This window comes from Vespa velutina, chromosome 1 (assembly GCF_912470025.1).
Source record: "Vespa velutina chromosome 1, iVesVel2.1, whole genome shotgun sequence".
Classification (NCBI taxonomy): domain Eukaryota; kingdom Metazoa; phylum Arthropoda; class Insecta; order Hymenoptera; family Vespidae; genus Vespa; species Vespa velutina.
In genome coordinates this window covers 6,619,894-6,642,299 of record NC_062188.1, presented here as the reverse complement: position 1 = coordinate 6,642,299, position 22,406 = coordinate 6,619,894, and the positions used below count along the sequence as shown (strand labels likewise).

At 34.1% G+C, this 22,406-nt stretch overlaps 4 protein-coding genes and 1 long non-coding RNA gene across 17 annotated transcripts in view; 2 read left to right on the top strand and 3 right to left on the bottom strand.

Annotated features, from left to right (window-relative positions):
- LOC124956668 (protein CBFA2T2) overlaps window positions 1-5,351 on the top strand; it is a 30,027-nt gene extending 24,676 nt beyond the window's left edge. For 7 of the 8 annotated variants that reach the window (XM_047512826.1, XM_047512835.1, XM_047512798.1 and 4 more), the window contains 3 exons: window positions 2,751-3,394; window positions 3,461-3,759; window positions 3,878-5,351. In XM_047512826.1, coding sequence (XP_047368782.1) covers window positions 2,751-3,394; window positions 3,461-3,759; window positions 3,878-4,141 — 1,207 coding nt within the window. In that variant the 3' untranslated portion in view covers window positions 4,142-5,351. The remainder of the gene's footprint in view (window positions 1-2,750; window positions 3,395-3,460; window positions 3,760-3,877) is intronic. The other variant, XM_047512808.1, reaches the window with a different exon arrangement.
- Window positions 5,352-5,408: 57 nt separating this feature from the next.
- LOC124956710 (nucleolar protein 9) lies at window positions 5,409-7,621 on the bottom strand. The gene has a single exon (XM_047512885.1). The coding sequence runs from the start codon at window positions 7,411-7,413 to the stop codon at window positions 5,596-5,598; it is 1,818 nt and encodes a 605-aa protein (XP_047368841.1). The 5' UTR covers window positions 7,414-7,621; the 3' UTR covers window positions 5,409-5,595.
- A 477-nt stretch (window positions 7,622-8,098) lies between these two features.
- On the bottom strand, window positions 8,099-16,739 carry LOC124956704 (integrator complex subunit 5-like protein). The gene is made up of 3 exons (XM_047512872.1): window positions 14,202-16,739; window positions 12,135-12,369; window positions 8,099-9,610 (listed from the first exon to the last, which is right to left on the bottom strand). Exons 1-3 carry the CDS (start codon window positions 15,551-15,553, stop codon window positions 9,326-9,328), a joined length of 1,872 nt encoding a protein of 623 aa, XP_047368828.1. The 5' UTR covers window positions 15,554-16,739; the 3' UTR covers window positions 8,099-9,325.
- On the bottom strand, window positions 16,118-22,015 carry LOC124956719 (anaphase-promoting complex subunit 11). 6 transcript variants are annotated; one of them, XR_007103351.1, is made up of 5 exons: window positions 21,708-22,015; window positions 21,504-21,623; window positions 20,749-20,912; window positions 20,125-20,483; window positions 16,911-18,142 (listed from the first exon to the last, which is right to left on the bottom strand). XR_007103351.1 is itself a non-coding variant. In XM_047512919.1 (4 exons), exons 1-3 carry the CDS (start codon window positions 21,724-21,726, stop codon window positions 20,797-20,799), a joined length of 255 nt encoding a protein of 84 aa, XP_047368875.1. In that variant the 5' UTR covers window positions 21,727-22,015; the 3' UTR covers window positions 16,118-16,862; window positions 20,749-20,796. The 6 variants fall into 6 exon arrangements, 2 of the variants coding, with proteins under 2 accessions (XP_047368875.1, XP_047368859.1); XR_007103354.1 differs by having other exon boundaries at window positions 20,125-20,412; XR_007103355.1 differs by having other exon boundaries at window positions 20,125-20,370.
- Window positions 17,516-19,377, top strand: LOC124956739. The gene is made up of 3 exons (XR_007103359.1): window positions 17,516-18,229; window positions 18,526-18,881; window positions 19,000-19,377. It is a non-coding gene; the product is annotated as an uncharacterized LOC124956739 (long non-coding RNA).
- Window positions 22,016-22,406: the final 391 nt, after the last annotated feature.

Sequence of the window (22,406 nt, the reverse complement as noted above, 5' to 3'; positions counted from 1 at the left end):
TTATGTGTATTATGTATGTGTATTACACAATCTATTACAATATAACTTGTGTTATCTTTAAGATAAAATAGATATACAAAAGACAAAAAATTTTGATTACAAAGTATCATATATTTATTACAATTATTTTCTCAATTATAACTTACTTACGATTTAATCCAAAATATATGAAAAATCCATTTGAAAATCTAAGATAATATAAAAAAAAATAGTGAAATATCAAGAAATAATCAATATTTTTAATTAAATTTAAATTTTACTATAAATACAGTTATAAGTAAAAAAATGTATTATAATAAAATGATATAAAAAAATTATTCAAAAAATCATAAATTATAATTAACAAATATATTATACTTATAATTTATTTATGAGTCAATTTATAATGTATAAAAAAAAATTTATTTGAAAATCTAAGATGATATATGAGGATAGATGTTAAAATATCGAGGAACATTTAAATTAATCTGTTAAATTAACTGCAACGAGAAAAGATAGCTAACCTGTCTTCGTCCACGTCCATAACGATAATTCATGCAATAACTGACTCCACGCACCTGCGTGTACACGCGTGCGTAGTATATTTGCCAAGCCACAAACGATCTGGCGTTTTAGAAAAATCTTGGCCGGGAGCCTGCGATTCTCGCGAGTCGATATTTATAGGGAATGAGCCCTAAAGCTCACCCTCGTAAGCGACCAAGCGAGAGTACACTTTTGGATTCTGACCTTGGCGTTGATGTGAGAAACGACATCCGAATGTGTCGTCTCTAAATCTCTTTCAAAAGAAATCAACTTCTTCCACGAATTAAATTAAAAATGAAAACTTTTCTTATATATATATCTTTTTGATCATGCTTTACGAGACAAAAATCAACCCTTTGCATTATGAGGTCACCTCTGACATGACAGTTTCATATTCAATTAATAAACAGACAAAAAATTATTTGGAAAGTTTTATTCAAAAATTACTTTTCAAAGTATTATATATGAATGCATTATATATCAAAAGCAAAAAAGAACATCTAATTAGAATTAGTCAAGAATAAAATAAAAAAGATAATTGTAGTGAAAAAAAGATAAAAGTTAATATAATTAATGAGAATAATTTCTTCTATTTCCTATGAGAAATAAATTATCGAAAAAAATAACTTTCGAAGTATAAATATATATACATAAATACATGAAATATAAACAGTAAAGAAATATTTATATCATAATTTAATCAGGATAAACTAAAAAAATAATTATAATTCAAAAAACTTAAAATTAGCCTAATCAACGTGAATAATCCGTTCTATTCTTGATGATAAATAATTAATAAGCTTGCTTAATCAATTATACTGAGCTCCGTCTGCACGTAATTCGTAACACAGTAGGGGAAGGAAGCCCTCGTTCGTCGCAACGTGGCTCATCGAAGCAGGTGTTCGATTAAGCATCGTGTTCCTTGAAAGGGGTTGAGGATCGAAGAGTACAGAGAGAGAAAGAGAGAGAGAGAGAGAGGGAGAGAGAGAGAGAGAGAAACCGTCCTCCAGTGGTGGTGAGTTGGTTAGGGGAAGGAGTTGAAATAGAAAGAGAAGGAAAGATAGTGCTGAGAGAGATCAGAGTTCGATGGCCAAGAGGTGGAAGGAAGGGTGGTTGCTTCCGGTGAGGACACGGATACTCACGCGAACAGGCTGCTGAGGGGCGACGAAGCGAATTCGAAGGCGACAAAACGTGGTGTGCACGCTGGCAATGCCACCCTGGCTGGCATCCTCTCGATATGTCTGTTGGTGACGTTTCCATATATCATCGGAGTACCACCTTTCGTGAACGTCACCCTCTTCTCTCCCCCCTCTCTCCTCTCTAGATCTCATACTATCTACCCTCTTTGGCTCAGCTCGACCTGCTAACGTTGGAGCAAGGGAACTTGCCTCGAGTACCTATTGGCATATTCCGGACTAATACATGCTCCCAAGATCAGTCTTCGATGCCTATTCGTTGAACTGTACGAAGACCAACTGTCTTTGGTTCCTAACTATACCTCACACGTATCCATTTAACGTAGCAGCTAACTACTTTGAAATTGCACGATTGTGGACCACAATCTTGCTATTCAAAATACATTTAACACTTTGAACTGTTATGTCGAATCTGACTCGACATCAATCTTCTTGATAGGTATTCCTATGTATCGAGTATGACTCGACACTTTTGAAAGCTGATATTCTATAACAATTGTTTTTATTACTATTACAAATTTTATCAATCTATTATATAACAGCAATGAAAATCAACAAATAAGTGTGTGATGCATATAATTAAAATTGTTCGAAAGATTCAGAAAGGTTTTCTTTTTTTTTTTTTCTTTTTAATGTAAAACAGATAGATTATACGGATTTCGGAACACATGTCGCTTTGGATGCATGCATCTTAATACACATACACATACACATAACGTACGGCCGCAGGACTGTTTTATGCACATGTTTCTTTGATGCATACCATATTGCACGCATGTTTTACGATATACACATTACATGGCACATATGCTTTCGAATAAGTACGTGGACGGTTTGGTGGATGTATTTTCCACTAGACGCATTTAACGTAGGATATATTTTTAGAAGGCAAACCACACATGTAACGTGTATAAAGTTCAATAGGGATATCGTATTGGACAAATACATTGTATTTTATTATTACAAATTCTAATAAAGTCAACTGAAGAGTTTATCAAAAGTGTATTGTTTAACCATTAATTTTATTTACAGATACTATGAAAACGGTACCCTACTCGAGGATATACCTGTTTATGGAAAAAGGCCTAATCCATGGGGTGCCCATCATCAACAACAACAACAACAACAACAACAACATCAGCAACAACAGCAAACGGAAAATTCATCATCCTATTGTTGGTATCATCCGCTTCACGCAGCGGGTGGATCCATTCAAGGCCACGCACACGGACATGGCCACGGGCCTAGTCCGGTTCCACCAAGCCTAGTTCAAATTAATCAGATAAATGCTTTCTCGGCCCCCCATCATTTGTCCCAACAGCAACAGCAGCTGAGTCACGTTCAAAACGGTTCTAGCCTCGACGACGAATGGAAGAACATTCATGTGATGTTGAATTGTATTCTTGGCATGGTAGAAAAAACGAAGAGAGCTTTGGCTATCCTTCAAAGACGAGGTTGTTCCAGTCCTGCTGCAACACCTATACCACCGCCAAATGTGGTCGCACAAAATGGTAATGCCAACAACACTACTACCAATAATCCTTCAACCAATGGTGCTCAAGTAGAATCTTCAACGGGTGATAGAGATGGTAGCTTGAAACGTTTGTCTGGAGAAATTGTTGCTCAGACAATCAGAGCTACTGAGGATAGGGTTGCTGAGGTGAAAAGAAGAGCAGGTAATTTTCAAAAAATTCATCGATGATTACATTACTCAAAGCTAACGTTATTTCTATAATTTCTAGAAGAAGCCGTGTTAGAAGTAAAAAGAGCAGCTGTTGCTGAAGTTCAAAGAGCAGTTGCAGTAGCGGTTGCCGAGTCGAGAGCGAGCGAACGTCTGAGAGTACACAGACTTTTAGACTTACCACTATCTCAAAGAAGTCACGTTGGTGTCCGTCAAGCTTCATTCGTTAGGGTTCACGGAAGTCCCAACGTGGTAGAGACCAGTGGTAGAACTGCTCCAACACCTACAACTACTTCTAATTCGGCACCGTCCACTACCGAAGATGACAAGGATACACATTTGACTAATATAGTAGGATCAGTATGTACATATTTTATACTTACGAAAAAAAAAAAATATATATATATACATACACACACATTTTATTATCAACGCAAAATTGGAGAAAACCAATGAATCAAACTAATTATCTTCGCAGAATTGTTGGAATTGTGGCAGACCAGCATTAGAAACATGCGGTGGATGTGGGATCGCAAGATATTGCGGTTCCTTTTGTCAACATCGCGATTGGGAGGCTGGTGGACATCATGCAACGTGCAATAATCCTTTACCACGAGAACCTCGAAGATCATCTTCGCGTAGTCCGCCTAGAATCGGTACAGCTAGCGTCACTGGAAGTATCAACGACGCGGAAGGTTCAACCGTGTCGGCCACGGCAAATACCATCTCCAAAGGGAAGTGACGACATGAAGGAAAGAGTCACGTTCCATTACGATTAGCCAGACCGATCTATTTCGATCCACGCTGATGTTTCCTCACAGAAGACTCAGAAACTTCTTACTTAATTATCGACTCTATTATACTTTCGACTCGCTTTCATATTTTTCTTTCCTTTTTTCTTTTTAAAAATTTTTGTTGATTAATCTTCGAAGTATGGATTGTTTAGAATACGATTTATACAAGGATGCATTTTATTATCGTAACGATTTGTTCTTGTCATTAGACGAATTTGTTAATGTTTTTATGTTGTATATCGAAGGAAAATTATATTGAAAATGTTGAGTAATCGAGTAAGTTGTGATTCGTTTTGTAAGATCATTTTTTTGATGACGTTCAACTGAAAAAAAGAATGATCCTTGTATAGTTCTTGTAAATATCACATTAATGAAATGTAATAGAAATGTGTGAACGTATCCGAATACGTATGACGTTTGTTGGGTATGATGAGCGTCCTAGGCTTGTACCATTGTTCATCTGTGTTGCTAATTCATAGTCAACAATTCACCTTGAATGTGCATGCACTTGGTACGAAAAATTGGTGTAAAGTTTCTTCTATTCAATGACAATTATCGATTTCCCAATATCCGTAGTGATCAAACACATTGTCTTACGTATCAAACAAAGATCATTTACATCTAAAGATCAAATTCTATTTGACAAAATCGTAAGATATTCTTTGTACCAAAGATCGGTGTTTTTTCCTATATGAAATCTTTCAATATATTACTATCTCGCATTCTTTTATTTATTCGCCATATTGCTCTTTCTCTCTGTCTGTCTCTATATCTATTTCTCTTTCTCTCTCTTTTAATATTCCATCGAGATGCAATTGTAATCTAACAGTAAGATCCAACATGCGATAGGATTTGATCGCTTCTAACGAGCGTACACAACAAACGGCTTACATCGATTTTACCCTAGTCAATTGATAGACTTAACGATTGTAATGACAGATGTAACAAAAAATTCTTACTTCGATCAATCGAATTATAATTAATTGTGTATCTTAAAGTCTAGTCATGCGTGGTTGCGAGGAGACGATTTTATTGGTTATACATATTAGAAAATTTTCCTCGAACTTAGATAACGATTTATTGTAATTCCTTCTGGGCACATTGCATTGCAGGAACGTACGATGAATTTTATGAAATGTATTTATGAAATAACATGTCAAATATATATATATATATATATATATATATATATATATATATATATATATATATATATATATATAATTATTCTATGTCACAATAAAAAAGAAGATGCGAATTAATTTGTCTAATTAAACGTTTCTTTAATACGTATGTGTGTATGTATATTGTATATACAAACATATATAATATACATAATATATGACAAAAATGAATCATTTACATTTTTTTTTTATCAAAATTTTATTTTGGAATACTAGTTTTACGTAATAGGCTTTTTTATTATATCAGCGAAAAGAGCCTTCATTTTTTCCTCTTTTCCTTGCGATTCGGTCCAATCCTTTTTATTTCTGACAAATAAAGATACATTCAATTTATTCGATATAATTTTTCCTGATTTACTGGCACGTAAAATTTCTCCTGCAGCTGCTAATTCTTCCATGATAAACATTCTTTGCTTTTGATGCGACCAAATCCATATTTTATCTAAACATCTAGATCCATGAGTGCTTTGAGCTAATTGCGTCCAGCACCCTTGTAATTTCTTAGCAAGTTTTTCTCTGCTTTTTTCACCAATATATTTACTATCCATAAAAGCATCTATAATACGACTACCTTTTGGATTACTTATCAAATTTAATAATTGCTCATTGTTCAGAGCCAATAAGGAATTAACAATTTTTATAGGTTTATTGAAGTTAAGCACAGCTTGTATGATCAAACTTCCATGCAAATGGATAGACAATTCAGTTTGATCTTCTTCCTTCAAAGATTCCAATTCATTTTGTTTCTTCAATGTAGAAATACATTTTATAATTTGATATTGTTTTTCTTCTGACGTATCACATCCAAGCATCTTAATAATCATTGTTACATATGCACCCTGTTTTGTTTGCAATCTCTTCGATGCATTAGCTACACTTACTAAAACTCCTGTATAGCCTGCTTGTAAGATATCTGAGAAAAGAGCTTCAATTTCTTCAAATATTTTTTCAAAAGTTTCTTTAGATTCACAATGATCTAATAATTTTTGTACACTAAAGATAGTACCCTGTGTTATACACAAACTTTTTAAGTTGCCCTTAAAATACTCTTCATAAATATGGTCAAAGGATTTGGATTTCGCTATCGCAAGACAAGCTTCTAAAAGTCTTATAGAACTTTCACAATCAAAAATATTTGATAATTTTCCATCATCTTCAGAACTAAAACATTCCTTTGTGATCTTCTTAATGAAAGATTTTGTTAACTTCTTATCTATATCTTTTAAGGAATATAAAATACTTTGTAACAATCCTGAGGTTAATTCATCCCTGCCAAACTCAAGAAACTGTGGCCAATTATATAATCTGTTACATGTCTCGATTAAAAAATCTTTATATTCTTGTATAATCTCTCGTCTTTCTATACTATGTAACATTTGTTTCGTTCTATTCTGTCCATCGCTTGTATCTATTAATCCACCAAGACATTCTACTACAGTTCTTAAGAGATGATTAGCATATGTATCCCAAACAAATTCTTCTAAATTATTTATCAAATATTTACTCAATTTTATAACTATATCATTGTATGATTTCACTTCAGATTCTTTTACATCTATAACGATATCCTGTACATTTTCAGTTTCTTTTGACTTTGATGTTTCCAATATATTTTTGGATTTGTTTCCTCTGTCCGCACAGACTACAATTATTTTCTCCAAAACATGACTAGCAAATCTGTCACTACTTATTGGTCTCATTGAAGAACTGAGAGCATCCGTAAACCTCTGAATTGCTTCTAGGCTCGCATATTTCAAAAGTGATTCCAAGACTCTTGAACCAACTTGATTTTTTGAATATTCAATCTCGTGACCAACAGATTGTTCATACACGTTATTAATGAACATTAATTTTTCTTCAACGCTCGGAAAATCTTCACGCATTAACTCCAAAATACGAACCATATACTGATACGTTTCCGTATCAAGATCCGTTCCGTGATTTCTTCGACGAGCAAACTTTTTCGCCATTTGCATATTAGAACGTTTCTTTTTTCGCTTTTTACATCTATCATCATATGTACGAATATCTGACATCGTTAATAAATTTTATAAAATTCTCTCGTAAAAAAGAAATTTTCTATAACCTAATTTATTCAACAACTTCAATCACGAATAATACGCACTGTTTGATAAGCGTGATAACTTGAATGTTATACTACTGCCCTCTAGTACTAACGCGACAAGCGCCATCTAGTATTAGCACGACAAGCGCCATCTAGTGCTAACGCAGGATTTGAATTATAAAAAAAAAAAAAAAAAAAAAAAAAAAAAAAAAAAAAAAAAAAAAAATTCCATGACGAAATATTTATAACATTGACTAAAAAATAATATAAATCAGATTATTATCGACACATTTTTTACCTGTGAGGAAAAGAAAAGTGAAATCTAAAAAAATTGATTTTGCATTGCAAAAAACTAAAATCAGTTCCGTGACTCTCACTGACCTCGTTCCCATATATTGACGTGCACTCCTTGCTAATAAACGTAGTTAAAAAAATAATATGCTTTGCATATAAGTATCTTATAAGTATGCAACCAAAGAGGCGCGGCAATCTCGACGGTACTTCGTCAGACAACAGAATGGAACAACGGTATTCGATAAAAGGTCAACAAACGCATATATACATATACATATGTAATGACACAGCAGTAGACAGCCGGGCAGACAAAATGTATCGTTTATATATGTATATATATTGTATATCTCTCTCTATATATATATCATTAAATCACCTTTCATTTATTTGTATAACACTATGTAAATCATTATTTTACACGTTCGGAACAAACCTACATAAAAAAAAAATTGACAGAGAAAATGATGCCGAATCGACAACTCCCGTGTTTATCTCTTAAAATCTACGATAATAATCTTTACACGCTTATCTACGCTAGCTAAGAAAGAGAAAACTCTGTAGTGGACGTAATAACGCGTTAACGTGAGAAAGTTTTTCCTTCTTTGACCAAAACGGAAGAAAGACAGTTCTTTGGAACTCACTAGCTACTACCTGTCGCAAAAAACTTTGGACGTGTCGTATGATCGATGTTGTCTCTAAAATAGAGAACGATAACGACGACGATGACGACAACGACGACGGCGACGACGACGACGACGACGACGACGACGACGGCGACGATGACGACGACGCCGCAGAGAAATCTATTCATGCAAAAACAAACTCTCTATTGCTGTTGTTGCTATAAACCATTGCCGCTTATCGAAGGCTCTTTAATAACACTAACCATGAAACGGCGAGAAGAGTATTTTTCTTATCTAATAGCTTGAATAAAGAATAGTATCGTTGTCTGTGATTAAGATCAGTGTGGTCTATGTAGCTTTAGAAGAGACTTTCTCGGATAATATAAGTCAGAAAAACGGTCCGTGATATATATGTACATACATACATACATAGGTATATAACATCAGATTATCACGTATGTGTGACTTCCGACGTACGGACAAAATTTGTTTACTAATTGACTTCCACTCTTGTACGAACAACACACGGCGCGTCTTTCAATAAAACGTTTAAAATCGATGTAATGCTTAGAGGTAGGCAGCCTTGAACACATGGCTTTCGTGATATTCATTCATTCATTCATCATTTTTCTTCTTCTTCTTCTTATTCTTCTTTTATATTAATATTCTTTCTCTCGCAAACGATATAGACTCTTTGATCGAGGCGATAATAGCTTATCTTTAATTGAATTTCAACTAAGATCCTTCTTCCTTCATCACCGGAGGCGCTCTTTCAACGACAAAGAGAAAGAGACAGAGAAAGAAAGAGAGAAAGAGAAAACTTTGTAAAAGGATTCAGCATCTTTCTTTCTTTCTTTCTTTCTTTCTTCTTCTTTTCTTTGCAGATTTTCTCTTTTACAGGAACTCTATAGAGTTTGGGGAACACAGCGGAGAAGATCTTTTCGTCCTTTTACGAAATATCATCCGTCAAACGGCTCCGTATTCCTCGCTAGACGGTGACTCGTCGCTGGGTGGTGGTCTTGGTGGTCTGGGTGGCCTAGGTGGTCGATGATGATGCACCACAGGTGCTGGTCTTCTAGGTGCCGGCGGTGGATGTGTCCCATACGAAGTATCGTCTCCTTCCTCGCTACTTGGCGATGGCGATGGAGCTCTGTCTTCTTGTTCCTGCAAGAGTTGTCGAAATTCTTGGATTGATTCGTTCAGGGACCAAAGTTGCGAAAGCAAAGAGAGATCCAGTTGTCGTAGACCAAACTGAAACAAAGACGAATGAAATATTTAACATCATAGTTTTAATAATTAATTAAAAATTTGAACGAAATCTTTGTAACATTTGAAATATACGTAACATACAGAACTTGTAGCATTAGAAAAATGAAAATCATAAATTATGTAAATATTACAACGTAATTCTTTAACATTTGAAATGCATAATATAGGATTTGTGATATTAAAAAGTCAAGAATGAAAACCATAGGATCAACCAAATATTTGAACGAAACAATGTGTAACGTTTGAAATACGTATGGCGCGCGGGATAAGGATTATAGAAGTTAAAGAGATAAAAAGTGTATAGTTATCCCATCCGGAAGGTCCTAATGATTATTTCAAAGTTTCACTCGATTCCAAATACGCTGAAATACTCGACTAAGAAGAAATATTGTGTCAAAGCGCCTGGAGGGTCTATCTCGTCCAACATTCACTTTTACCGTGCGAGTCGAGGTAAAATGCTTACTCGTGATTTATGAACCGAAGTGCAACGTTTCCAAACGCCGCCGTGCCTGTACTCGTGGGAATGGCAGAAGAGGGAACACACTACGAAAGAGAAAGAAAAGAGAAAGAAAGAGAGAGAGAGAGAGAGAGAGAGAGAGAGAGAGAGAAAGAAAAAGAAAGAGAGAGAGAGAGAAAGAAGAGGCATAAAATGAGAATGGGAACGAGAATGGTAAACGTGAAGACAGAAAGAAAGAGAAAAAGACAGAAAGACAGAGAGATAGAGAGATAGAGAGATAGAGAGAGAGAGAAAATGCAGAGAAGGAAGACTAGATGGAGAAGAGGCTACCACCAAAACCAAATGGAGGTGGGGAGTCACGCCTGAGGGAATGCAGCGTGGGAGCGGCTGTGCCAGTTCACCTCTCGTCTGGATTGACTATCAAAATATTAAGCTAACTTTAACATATAACGCATATAAATATATATTTACAAAAGATCCAATTTCTATGATAATTCTTTCAAAATATAAAAACAATTAATAAATAATTACTTAATAACGTTAAGATAATTCATTCATCATTAAGCTAAACAGTCTAATTATCTGGCATCAATTTCTGACAATGTAAACAGTAATATTGATATACCTACATTGATAAATTAATACAGATAATGAAAATGTTAATGTTTTCTTTTTGCTAAGATGAGAGAGGTAAAAAGAGAAAATACAAAGAGAAAGAGAGAGAGAGAGAGAGAGAGAAGGAAGAGAAAGAGAAAGAAAGAGAGAAGAAAAGGACTCAACAACTCATACGTTCAATCTTTTTCTTCTCCCTTCTCCCTCTTTCTCTCTCTCTCTCTCTCTCTCTCTCTCTCTCTCTCTCTCTCTCTGTCTGTCTCTTTATCTATCTTTCTCTTACTCTCTCTCCCTTTATTTTCATCGCTTCATTTCCCGACGCTTTTAGAACGTCGTCGAATTCATATTCACCGTACTCTACAGTTTACCCACGCACAACCGTGGCCTCGAGGTAACGGGTCGAGCCCCGAGTTGAAAGAAACACAAGAGAATTGTGAACAAAATACGAAGGAACAGGTGACTCCATGTTAGAAAAAATAATAACGAAGTCGACGACAACGATAACGATGATAATATTGTCAACTTCGAGTCATTCTTGAATTTGCTAGGAAAATTCCACGTCGATCGATGAAAAAAAAATAAAGAGTGAAGGGGGGGGAGTAAAGACGCGTTAAACAAACATGTAGGATTATTCAGAAACGTCGTGGAATTTTCCGTCGACTTTTCCTGTCTGGTAAACAGATTTTTTTTTCTTTTTCCTTCTTTTTATACTACGTTGTGCATTAATGAATCCCATTAGCGCTAATGATCACATCCATTAAAGGATCCAAGATTTTCGTTGAAAAATCTTTAACACGAAATTAGAGGAGATCTATTATCGAATTCTTTAAACACTTTCTCCGGGGATAATTGAAAGTATTACGCGACTCTTAAAGACTGATAGGTGGTACAGAATCGAACTTGGTATCAAATCAACTTTACTCGTAACAAGACGATTAACTTTTTTTTTGCGCTAAGTTATTTGATAATTACCGTCAAATGAAAGCGAATATTTTTTCATGTTACTTAATCGAAAAAAAACTCAATAATAAATCAATTCCTAACACTTAACTCTTTTGGAAGATTTTCAATTGTCTATGATATTTTACGATATATTATACAAGTTTATCAATTGTTGTAACACATTGTTGATCGGCTATTATACGCAAAAAGTAATGCGTTTCATCACGACAATATGATTTATAATTGAATTATAAAATCATTATTATAAAATCATTATTAAATTTAGAAAAATTGGTAATACGTATATCAAAATTAAGGAAACACTATCCAAAACACAATAAATGATATTATAATAATGATTATTACAAAATTTTATACTTTAATAATTACATACGTAAATAGTATATTGTGTAATCATCAGATTATATTAATGATCAGGTCAACAATATATTAATAGAATTATTTTTTTTTTTATAAAGACCGTTTGATAATCACCATTTCTCTTCTAAGTATCGCCAGTTGAGTATCCAACGTGGTAAGTTGTCTCGCAGGTGGAGAAGGTCTCGAGGTAGAAGTTTGAACTGACGTTTTCCCGCCTCTTTGTGATTTGCTGGATGACCTCGTAGGTGGTGGGGGTGGCTCAGAAGCTCCACTCAAATTAAATCCACTGAGGCTCCTCGGCAACGGTGGCAGCCCCTGCAGGGAAGACATCGCGATCCTCTCCTGTATGCTGCGAAAGAAGAAGAAAGAACCGACGATACAACAAGTCGTTCTTTGCGGTTAAAAGAGGAAAGGAAACGACGTACCGTTATACGCGGCTTCGCGGAATAAAAATCGATCGGTCTTTGCCTTCACTGAGCTTCCGACCCCCGTAGAAAGTAAGGAGGGGAACAGAAAATGAAGGGGAGAAAAAATTGGCTGAATGAGTCATCGAGCCCCCCCTTCTCTCTTCTAGCCTTTTCTCCAAATAAATTCTTTCTATTTATTTCATGAATTTTTTTTGATCGATTAAAATAAGAATACTAATTCTATTCATATATCTCTATTATGAATTCTATATATATATATATATATATATATATATATATATATATATATATATATACTAAATTATATATATATATATATATAATTTAATTAGTACTAAATATATATATATATATATATATATATATATATATACACATACTCTTTATTCATAAAGTATTTATTAAATTTATGAATCTAAAGTAATGAATCATTAATATATGCAGCTATTATGTACTTTCTCTAACTGATTATTTTTTAATAAATTATAATTAAAATACAATCGAGAATATCATATCACATACGTGTATCACATAATATGTACGTGTGTGTGTATATGTATATATATATATATATATGAACATACGTTATAAAATTCGTGATTGAAACATAATCTACAACGTAACATTGATTCAATTGAATTCAAGGGGGCGTCCGAGATATATAGCGTGCCTTACAAATAACTACAGTTCTCGAATAAGAATTTCTAAACCAAGCATAAGATCATAACGTATAGATTATTCGAAGGCCTGGATACATCGTAACCAGTAGATAATTAATACGTTAGTGTTGATACGTTCTGTCGATGCCTTTACAGAATGAGTTATATAAGTAACTTGTTACTAATCATTATCAGTAAAAAAAAAACAAAAAAAAAAAAAAAAAAAAAAAAAAAAAAAAAAAAAAAAAAAAAAAAAAAAAAAAAAAAAAGAAATAAAGAAAATATTGTTATAATCTAAAAAAATTATTTTTTTATAAGTATTCGAATGATATCTTTTTATATCTTATTATTAAACCAGAAGTAAATAGCTTGCTAATCTAATCATCGGTATTTAAAAAAAATTATCTTTTTACAAGTATCTGAATAATAATAATATCTTTTTAAATCTTAATTGATTATTGAAACTGTAGATATGGTAGTTGTGAAATACACGAAATAAATTCATCATGCAATTTATCTTGAATTTCTTCCGACGAATAGAACCGTTAACAAGTATCGATGCTACTGTCACGGTCGAACGCTTTCAGAAACGATAGAGACAAAATAGGACGATCGAGAAACAGCCTCCTGTCGATCCTCGATGCAACTCCATATTTTTCGCTCGTATGAATCGTGTTCACTAACACCTCTCCAATTCATCGACGTTGTCTATTTAGAGAAACTATATAGAGAACATTTAACTAATACTACCATCTCCGACAATCCAGTTTTACAATATGGCCGATATCGTTGTGGATACTCCGACATTGAGAATAAATTTAGAAAGAAAAATGATAAAATCGATACCAACATTCTTATTTCTAATAATCATTTAAATAATTATTATTGAGTGACTTTTAAAGAAATAAAATCGTGATATAAAATCATTATTTAAAAAAAAAAAAAAAAAAAAAAAGATTTATCATTGCATGACTATATATATAATAATAAAATAAACGTTTTATTCCAAGAGCTATTTGGATCTCAATTAGAATGATAGAGCACACTCTCGAGGTTCCTCTAGCACAGTGAGTACGATGATGATAAATTAGTACCTGACGAAGTCAAGGTCGACGGTGCGTTCGTCCTCGGGACGATCGTCGTATCCATTAACGCGTTCGACGTCAACGGACGAAGATGAGAGGAGACCGTCGGCACCTTCGTCTCCCTGCAAAGTGATCTGCGTGGAAGAATAACGGATACCGGCCTCGAGCCAATCCTGTCGATGAATGTTATTGTCGTTGTCCTCCTCGTTGTACGTGGCTTTACTATGTTCAGATTCGTCAACCACGACTACTGTTCCATGTTTCTCGTCTGTTACACTCAACTCTTTCTCATTTTGTTCATTATCATCACCATCATTATTATTATTATTATTATTATTATTATTATTATTATTATTATTATTATTATTATTATTATTGTTATTGTTATTGTTGTTATTAATATGGATACTATTATTGTTATTATTATTATTATTATTGTTATTATTACGATTCTCGTTGGAAACAGAGTCTTTTCGAGATGAAGCGGTTGATTGTTGGTTACCAGCAGGTGATCTTCGTGTAGGCGTAGGTCGTCCATCAAACTTGCTCATCGTCTTTTCCATGTTCAAGGATTTCTCAGGCCTGATCCTTAGCAGTCCTCTAAATCCTATATCGTTACTTGTTAGTATTTTCGTTTCAGGGCTTGGACGACGTTCGTCTTCGAACGAAACATTTGACCTAGTAGGATTTTTTGTAATCTCTATCGACGCATGCTCTTCCTTGTCCAATATCTCGAAATCGACTTTAGTGTTGGATAAGTCACCATCTGTTTTTCGAGGTGATCGTCGACCTAAGGAATTAGATTGATCTTTGAAATCCTTGAAATCAGCACGATTTTCAAGGCGTTGTCCCTCCGGTCGAGGATCCTCGATAGTGGCTCCTCCTGCTCCTTCTCCTCCTCTTTTTTCTCGTACGACCACCGGCTCTGTGGAAATATCATTTTGCTCGAGGATAAGTTGCCGGTGCCGTCTTTCTCGTGGATTTTCACGATGGTCGCCGTCGTCGTCATTCCTTTCACTCGATACATGACTCTGTTGCTGTTGCAGCTGCTGCTGATGCTTGTCAGCGAGCTGAACTGTGCCGGTATTTGTTGGAGGACTATCGTTTCTTTCTGCTTTCGTAGATTCCTTGATGGATTCGTAGATTATGGTACGTCCACCACCTGGACATCCCTGTTGTTGCTGTTGTTGATCATTCTGATCACGATCAGATCTCCAAGGTTTGGTATTAGGAGGTGGAGGTGCTTGTCTAGTAGGACAGGGTGGTCTAGGTGATCTTTTCAATGCCTCAGCTACCACCTGTCGACTTGGTCTAGGTGGTACCGGTGGTGGGTGAGGTCTTTGAGTTGCTGCTAACTGCATTTTATTTCGACTATCGTCGAATATATAAAAATTTTTTCTTTCAAATAGAACTCTACTATGTTTTCGTGATAACAAGAAATAGATATGGCTTATCTTAACCCAATTACATCGCACCTTCCTTTCTTTCTTTCTAAATCAAACATCAGTGCATGCAGAGTATCCAGCAATCTTTCTCGATTTAGCAAAAGACGCCTACGTTGTTTTCTTCGTTTGTTACAAACACATCCTCGGACTTCTTCGTATCTACGAAGAATCTCGTTGTAGCACGTCGTCGTAACTTTGGTGTTCTACAAGATGCGTCATCGGCTTGACGCGATATAAATAGTTACCAGGAAATCATTCGATAGTCTTTCCAATCTATTTTTTTCTTTTTCCTTTCTTCTTCTTCCTTTTTTCTTTGTTCTTTTCTGTTCGTACGTTACGAAATTGTATTTTTAGAATAAAAATAAAGCCAAAGAAAATAATAGGATTCGTTTAATTCGCAAGTGCCCAAAGATCTTTTAAAGCATGGTAGTATTCTTAATTCGTTTCCGCTATCTCTCTCTCCCTTTCTCTCTTTCTCTCTCTCTCTCTCTCTCTCTCTCTCCCCCTCTCTCTCTCTTTCTCTTTTGATATCCCACTCTTGATTCTCTCTATTCTCTTTCTCTTACTCCAAAATCTCGTTGTCCTTCCTCTATTATTCCTTTCTTTTGCAGAAACTTATCCCCTTCACCGAACGAATTTTTGAACTGATCAGATCAATTTCTTCTCGTTTTGGTCAAGTAAGTAATATTTGATTGAAAAAGGACACAAGGAATATATCCTTATCATTTTACGTTGTACAATTCGATGCAAATATTTCGATTGAAAAATGTATCTTCGGAAAACGTAAAAAATTAACGAGAAATTTTATCAAATTATTCGAAAGAATATTCACATAACAGTAAAGGAGAAAGAAAATCACAGGAAAAAAACTTTCGAAAAGATATCGTTCTCGGTTAACGCATATCGGTGGAAGTGTTGAGGTATCCAACGATCGAGCGGCTTCCTTCGCAAGATATCCTCCCTACTACTACTACTCTTCGAAGTCCTCTCTCTCTCTTTCTCTCTCTCTCTCTCTATGTTTCCCTCCCTCCACAAGGGGTCTCCACGAGATTGCACCTTCTCGTTCACCTCCGTCTTTTTTCCTCCAGCTCGGAGGACGGCCCGTCGAGTACTGACTTCGCGATCCCAGAAACATCCTTCGCGTTCAAGAGACCACGTGACTTGCTCGAGCTCGCGTTCTTGGGGGCATCAGGTAGGCAACTCGCTCAGTGCTGGTATTAACCGGCTATGGACGAACACACATCACTATACGTTACGTATATGTAATGTGTACGTGTATGTGTATATTTCTCTTTCTTTCTCTCTCTCTCTCTCTCTCTCTCTCTCTCTCTCTCTCTCTCTCTCTCTCTCTCTCTCTCTTTCCTTTTACCTACAAAGAGAAGAGAGAACAGATACATCAGCTATGTTTCTCATGCTTGGTACACGGTTGTAGGTGTAACGTCAAGCTCTCGGCATCGTTGCCGTCCTATCAAATGAGAGAGAGAGAGAGAGAGAGAGAGAGAGAGAGAGAGAGAGAGAGAGAGAGAGAGAGAGAGAGAGAGATGGAAAGTAGAAGGAAGACGAAGGAACGAAGAGAGGAGATAAGGGAAGGGACCCATTAGGTGTCCCCTGTTTCCTCCTCCTCCACCTCTATCACGCCGACCTGCCAACCGCCGTTTCAGTGCTGTATATGTTGTCTCTTGGGCCCAATGGGTTTTTCTCTTTTTTGTTTTTTTTTTTTTCGTTTGTTTTTTATGAAGCATAAAAAACTGAAATAGGTTCTTCTTCGATAATATTTTCTGATTAGTCACTTGTCCTTGCCTTCGCTTGGCTATACGACTTTCTATGATACATTCTTGGACTTTCTTCATAATTCTCTCTTTTAATTGACTTTGAGATTTGTTTAAACTTGTCAGATGATTACGAAGCACGATCATATTTCATTCGTAACGCAACCCAATTTGTTCAAAACGATATGCATATATATAAGGGATATAAATCGATTTGACCTTGAAAACGTACGAAAGAATTAACACACGTCTTACTTAAAAGAATATTTTATCGCATCTCGGAACAATGCATTGCACGAACGATTACAACACGACTTAGTGATGATGATTGAATTACAATGTTTCCCTTTTTTTGTTTTTTTTTTTTTTTTCGGTTTTTTTTTTTTTTTTTTCTCCTCTTTTTTCCTTGTTTCTTTTTTTTATCTAATAAACGCACGAACATTTCTTAATCGTTATTGTCATATTCGACATTTTGTTCTCAATTTAATTGATTTATCGATTTATGTACATACATGTTTCTCCATAATGTTCAATTACATTATCTTATCGAACTTCCTAGATTTAACAAGGTTAGAGAATACAATAGAAGTAATTAGTATCATGACACTTTAAAGAAATCATTTCCTCCATTACTGACAAGAAAAGTCGCTTGTACAACACACGTGCAAAGCACGCAAATCAGACGCTCGTATTATAGGTCACGTGTGTCGTCGTCGTCGTCGACGTCGTCGAATACCTAATTAATAATTCAATGAAATTCTTAACAAGTTACACGGAATGGCTGTATAACATGTAAAAAAACGAAAGAAGGACAAGGAAAAAGGTAAATGGATTTTTTCTTTTGACCAAAAGCATGTATTCAACTCAAAGTGTATAAAATTCATTTATCAAAATTGTTAAGTAAAAATTTTACATAAAAAAAAAAAAAAAAAAAAAAAACTTTCGATGATTAATATAATTATACTGAAAAAAATTTTTTTTTTTTTTTTATAAAATTACATGCATTATAAATATAGAGAAAATGATAATAATTTGTGAATATGATACAAATATTTTATTATGAAAAAAACAAAAAGTATTTAAATAATACTCGGATGCTTAATTCAATACTTTTTATAGACATTTATCAGATGTTTAGAAGTAAAAGTTAATTGAAATGTTAATTTATCTAACCTCAAAAATGAACTTTCGATGATTGATATAAGTATACATATATAACAACGAATTATAAAATAAATTGAATGGTCAGTATATTGAATCGAGGAAGAAGAGGACTATGCTGACAACTCGATTTCGCTCCTTTCTACTGCATTTTGCTCGATTCTCGGAGTCAAGCAAAATCGTTACGCATCCTGTCTGGCATTGAATAACACACGCGCGTTCCACTCACTTCGCCTCGGTTATTACGAATGAAGAAAATTGTTTACATATATATAGAAGATGATTTTCTAACGAAAACGAACGTGAATTTCTCCGTTTGTATTATATTATCTTTTTTATTTACCTGATCGACGTCATTTTTATAAAATTTTTTTCAACGATTAATACAATAACATATGATTTTTGTTTATAAATAAATTATTATTTTTATAGATAGAAACTTGACGACCAAAAGTTGAAGGAAAAAACGTTGTGTTACGTAAACGAAACTGTGTAAGTAGGAGGATCATTGAGGGTTTTACACATCGTGCCGTTACGCTTCGAACGCAGTGCAATTTAATCCAACACCTCGTATTTAGCGCCAACGCAAGATTTCGCGGAAAGCTCGCGCGCTTTTCAAAAGATATAGTGCCATATCTTACATCACTATGATATCATCGTTGTTGGAATTTTTCTATATATGGCACTCGTTGGAAAACATGTTATTGATCATTTAAAAAATGTGTATATAAAGATCCTAATTTTTATTTAAAAAATCAAAAGAACATAACCTGTAAATTTAATCATTTATAACTTGATGTAATTTTCAAGGCACACATACTTATATATATATAATGATATATATATATATATATATATATATATATATATTTTGTAAGTTTAATTTCATTTTATTTTCATATAACTAATTACTTCATATAAAAAATTGGCAATATTTTGTAACCATAAATTATACTTACTATAGTTTAATTAATACTATAGCTGCTATGTTACGTATACATATATATATTTTTTTTATAAAAATAGCAGAAATTAGGTTATAAAAGATTAATAAAGACAAATTCTTTATTTAACGGAATTAAATTCTAATCGATTCAAGTAGCACGTATAATAGAAGTCGAGGGAATGTTTTACTGAATTCGTTATGAATTATTACCATAAAATCCTAACCTAATCCGATCGTTAATGTAAAGAAATGTAAAGTTGATGAAAACGTGCGGCAACCGAGACTAACGCGTTTAATAAGTTTATTATGATAACCTAAATAGAAGACCGCTTTCTTCGATCTATTCTGCGCTCGTGACCTACTATAAACATAGAATGGATGGATATGTTACGTTACGGATCATAAACATACAATTACGCGTTACGAGTCTTAAGTGTAACAGATCAACGCCCTGTGCATAAAAATGAGAGAGAGAGAGAGAGAGAGAGAGAGAGAGAGAGAGAGAGAGAGAGAGAGAGAGAAAGAGAGTGGGAGAGGAAGGAAAAGAAGGAAAGAGAGAGAGAAATTCATATATGATCTTCATATATATGCATATGTAGATAGATACTTACGTATTCCCTCATCTACACGTTATCTCGTTCGGCTTATCGGCCGATGTGTGTGACGCGTAATGTGAGCGTAAACAACTTTCGTAGTCGGCAACCGAAGCCATAGATGTGAACGGCACGATAATCGTTGAATTCTTAAATCGAACGAACGCCGTAGCTACTTCTCTCTTCCTTTTTTTCCCTTCTTTTTTCTTTTCTTTCCTTCGATTCGTGGTACGCTTTCCAAGAAGTTAAGGAAAATTCTATCTCCTGATTAATTCCAACGAAGAAGGCCAAATTACGAGATACTTTCTAAACTCACACGGTTTATACCGAGACGATATTACGGAAAGAAAAAAAATTCTATCGCAAATTTGTTCTTTCTTTCCTTGGAAAATGAAAAAAAAAAATAAATAAATAAAATAAAATAAAATAAAATAAAATAAAATAAAATAAATAAATAAAAAAATAAAAAGAAAAACAAAATGACGATGTTTATGCGATCGGAAGAGCGCGAAAATTTAAGAGACCGTAGGTATTATCGTACGAATGACTTTCGATTGATATATTGTGATTATCATTGAGAAGGGTTCATGAACTTTCACAATTGGATGAATGAGAAAGTATGTTAGTGCGTTACGCATTTACCTGATTATTTGGTGCGTGCTGACACCTGCGGGAACATCGGGAAAACATTTACTCTTTGAACTTCCATTCCTGACGACACATAGGGCACAGATGACTGGTTTGCTGAGAATGCAGCCACTTCATGATGCAATGAATATGGAAACAATGCGAGCACTGCCCCCAAACTGAAAACACGAATCTTTAGTTAATTGTTAAAAGTCAAGGGTTTAAATATTTATGACAGAAATTTAAGGGGTTCAATTTGATGAAATGATCAGGCCACGGGGACGCGTACCTAGTGACGACGACCGACAAGCCGTTTCTTAGTTCCGTTTACATGAGCGCGCGCGTGTTAAATGCGCACGAAAAGCAAGGGGGAGAGGACGTAAGCGATCCCTATTATTCGACACCGGCATTCCGATCGATATTACGCCAAACTCTCAACGCGCAGATGCCAAAGCGGGAATTTACGAAGATGTACGAACTAATTCTTTTTCTTTTTTAATTATTTTACGATCATTTTTTTCGTCGATATTTTACTAAGATAGTGAATTTACATTTAGTTTTTATTAGAGATTAATCATAACAATGATTTATCCATAATTTAATCATAAAAATGATTTATGAATTTCAAATTTGATAAAACAAAAAAAAACAAAAAATGATTATCTGAACAGAGGATAGAATTTATACACGATTGTTTCGAATATATTTTTTTGTTGAAAATAAGTTTTTATATGATTAAATATGTAATACAGTAAATAAATTGTCATTACCTAAAGGACAATCATCTCCCGGTATTTTGCAGTCCGGGCAACTCGCATCGAAAGGCATCCGACAAATTCCGCAGTTATCATCGTTAGCTATCCAACGCCAGGTGGCGACACCTGTCCAGCCTAAAAAATCAACATTTGTTAATTCGATATATTTGTTTCATAATATTATTCTTTTCTTACAAAAATATATATAAATATATTTACTTTTTATTGTGACTTTCATTCTGATACGTTTTGAATTGTACAGGTAAACTGTCGCACGATTTATTTGAGTCACTAATTTAAAAGGTTAGAATATAAGAAGTTCGCTCAATTTACGTATGCAAATGAAAATTTACAGTTCGAAGATATTCACGCTTTTTAAAGACACTTCACTTGTTTTTAAAATGCACACTAAAAGGAAAATGAAGATATTAAAAGAGATTATAACGAAATTACACAACATTCACAATATAATCTATAAACATGGCCTGTACTCCAACGAAATAACGTGTGAAATCAATATTGTCTTGCAACGCCCTCGTGTGTAATAAAATAAGAATTGAAGAGTGATTGAAGCTTTTTCATTGACTTTGCTAACATTAGATGAAATATTACTTTGAGTAATTACTGAATTAAAGTTACCGACTGGGGGAACTAGTATGGTAACATAGTTGCATTTCGAAAGAAAATTGGTTGAAACTTCGAACATTTCTTTTTTCTTGTAATATTATAAATTTATTTATACTATTTAAATTATTTAATTAAATAATTCTTATACTTCTATTTGCAGAAACATATGCTTTTATAAATTTAAATCAGAAAAATAGTAAAATAATTTTAAGATAATACAGAAATTCAATAATAATTTATATATTTCATTTATACATTATAAGATTTATACAATGTTAAAATGCATTCGTT

What these genes read in the sequence shown, in the direction of transcription:
- LOC124956710 (XM_047512885.1), bottom strand. Translation starts at nt 7,413, where the DNA reads ATGTCAGATATTCGTACATATGATGATAGATGTAAAAAGCGAAAAAAG.
- LOC124956704 (XM_047512872.1), bottom strand. Translation starts at nt 15,553, where the DNA reads ATGCAGTTAGCAGCAACTCAAAGACCTCACCCACCACCGGTACCACCT. An exon ending in GTCGACCTTGACTTCGTCAG is followed by an intron (nt 12,370 to 14,201) that starts GTACTAATTTAT and finishes CTTCTTTCGCAG; the next exon opens with CATACAGGAGAGGATCGCGA. An exon ending in CGATACTTAGAAGAGAAATG is followed by an intron (nt 9,611 to 12,134) that starts GTGATTATCAAA and finishes TCTTTGTTTCAG; the next exon opens with TTTGGTCTACGACAACTGGA.
- LOC124956719 (XM_047512919.1), bottom strand. An exon ending in GGGAGATGATTGTCCTTTAG is followed by an intron (nt 20,913 to 21,503) that starts GTAATGACAATT and finishes TCGTGTTTTCAG; the next exon opens with TTTGGGGGCAGTGCTCGCAT.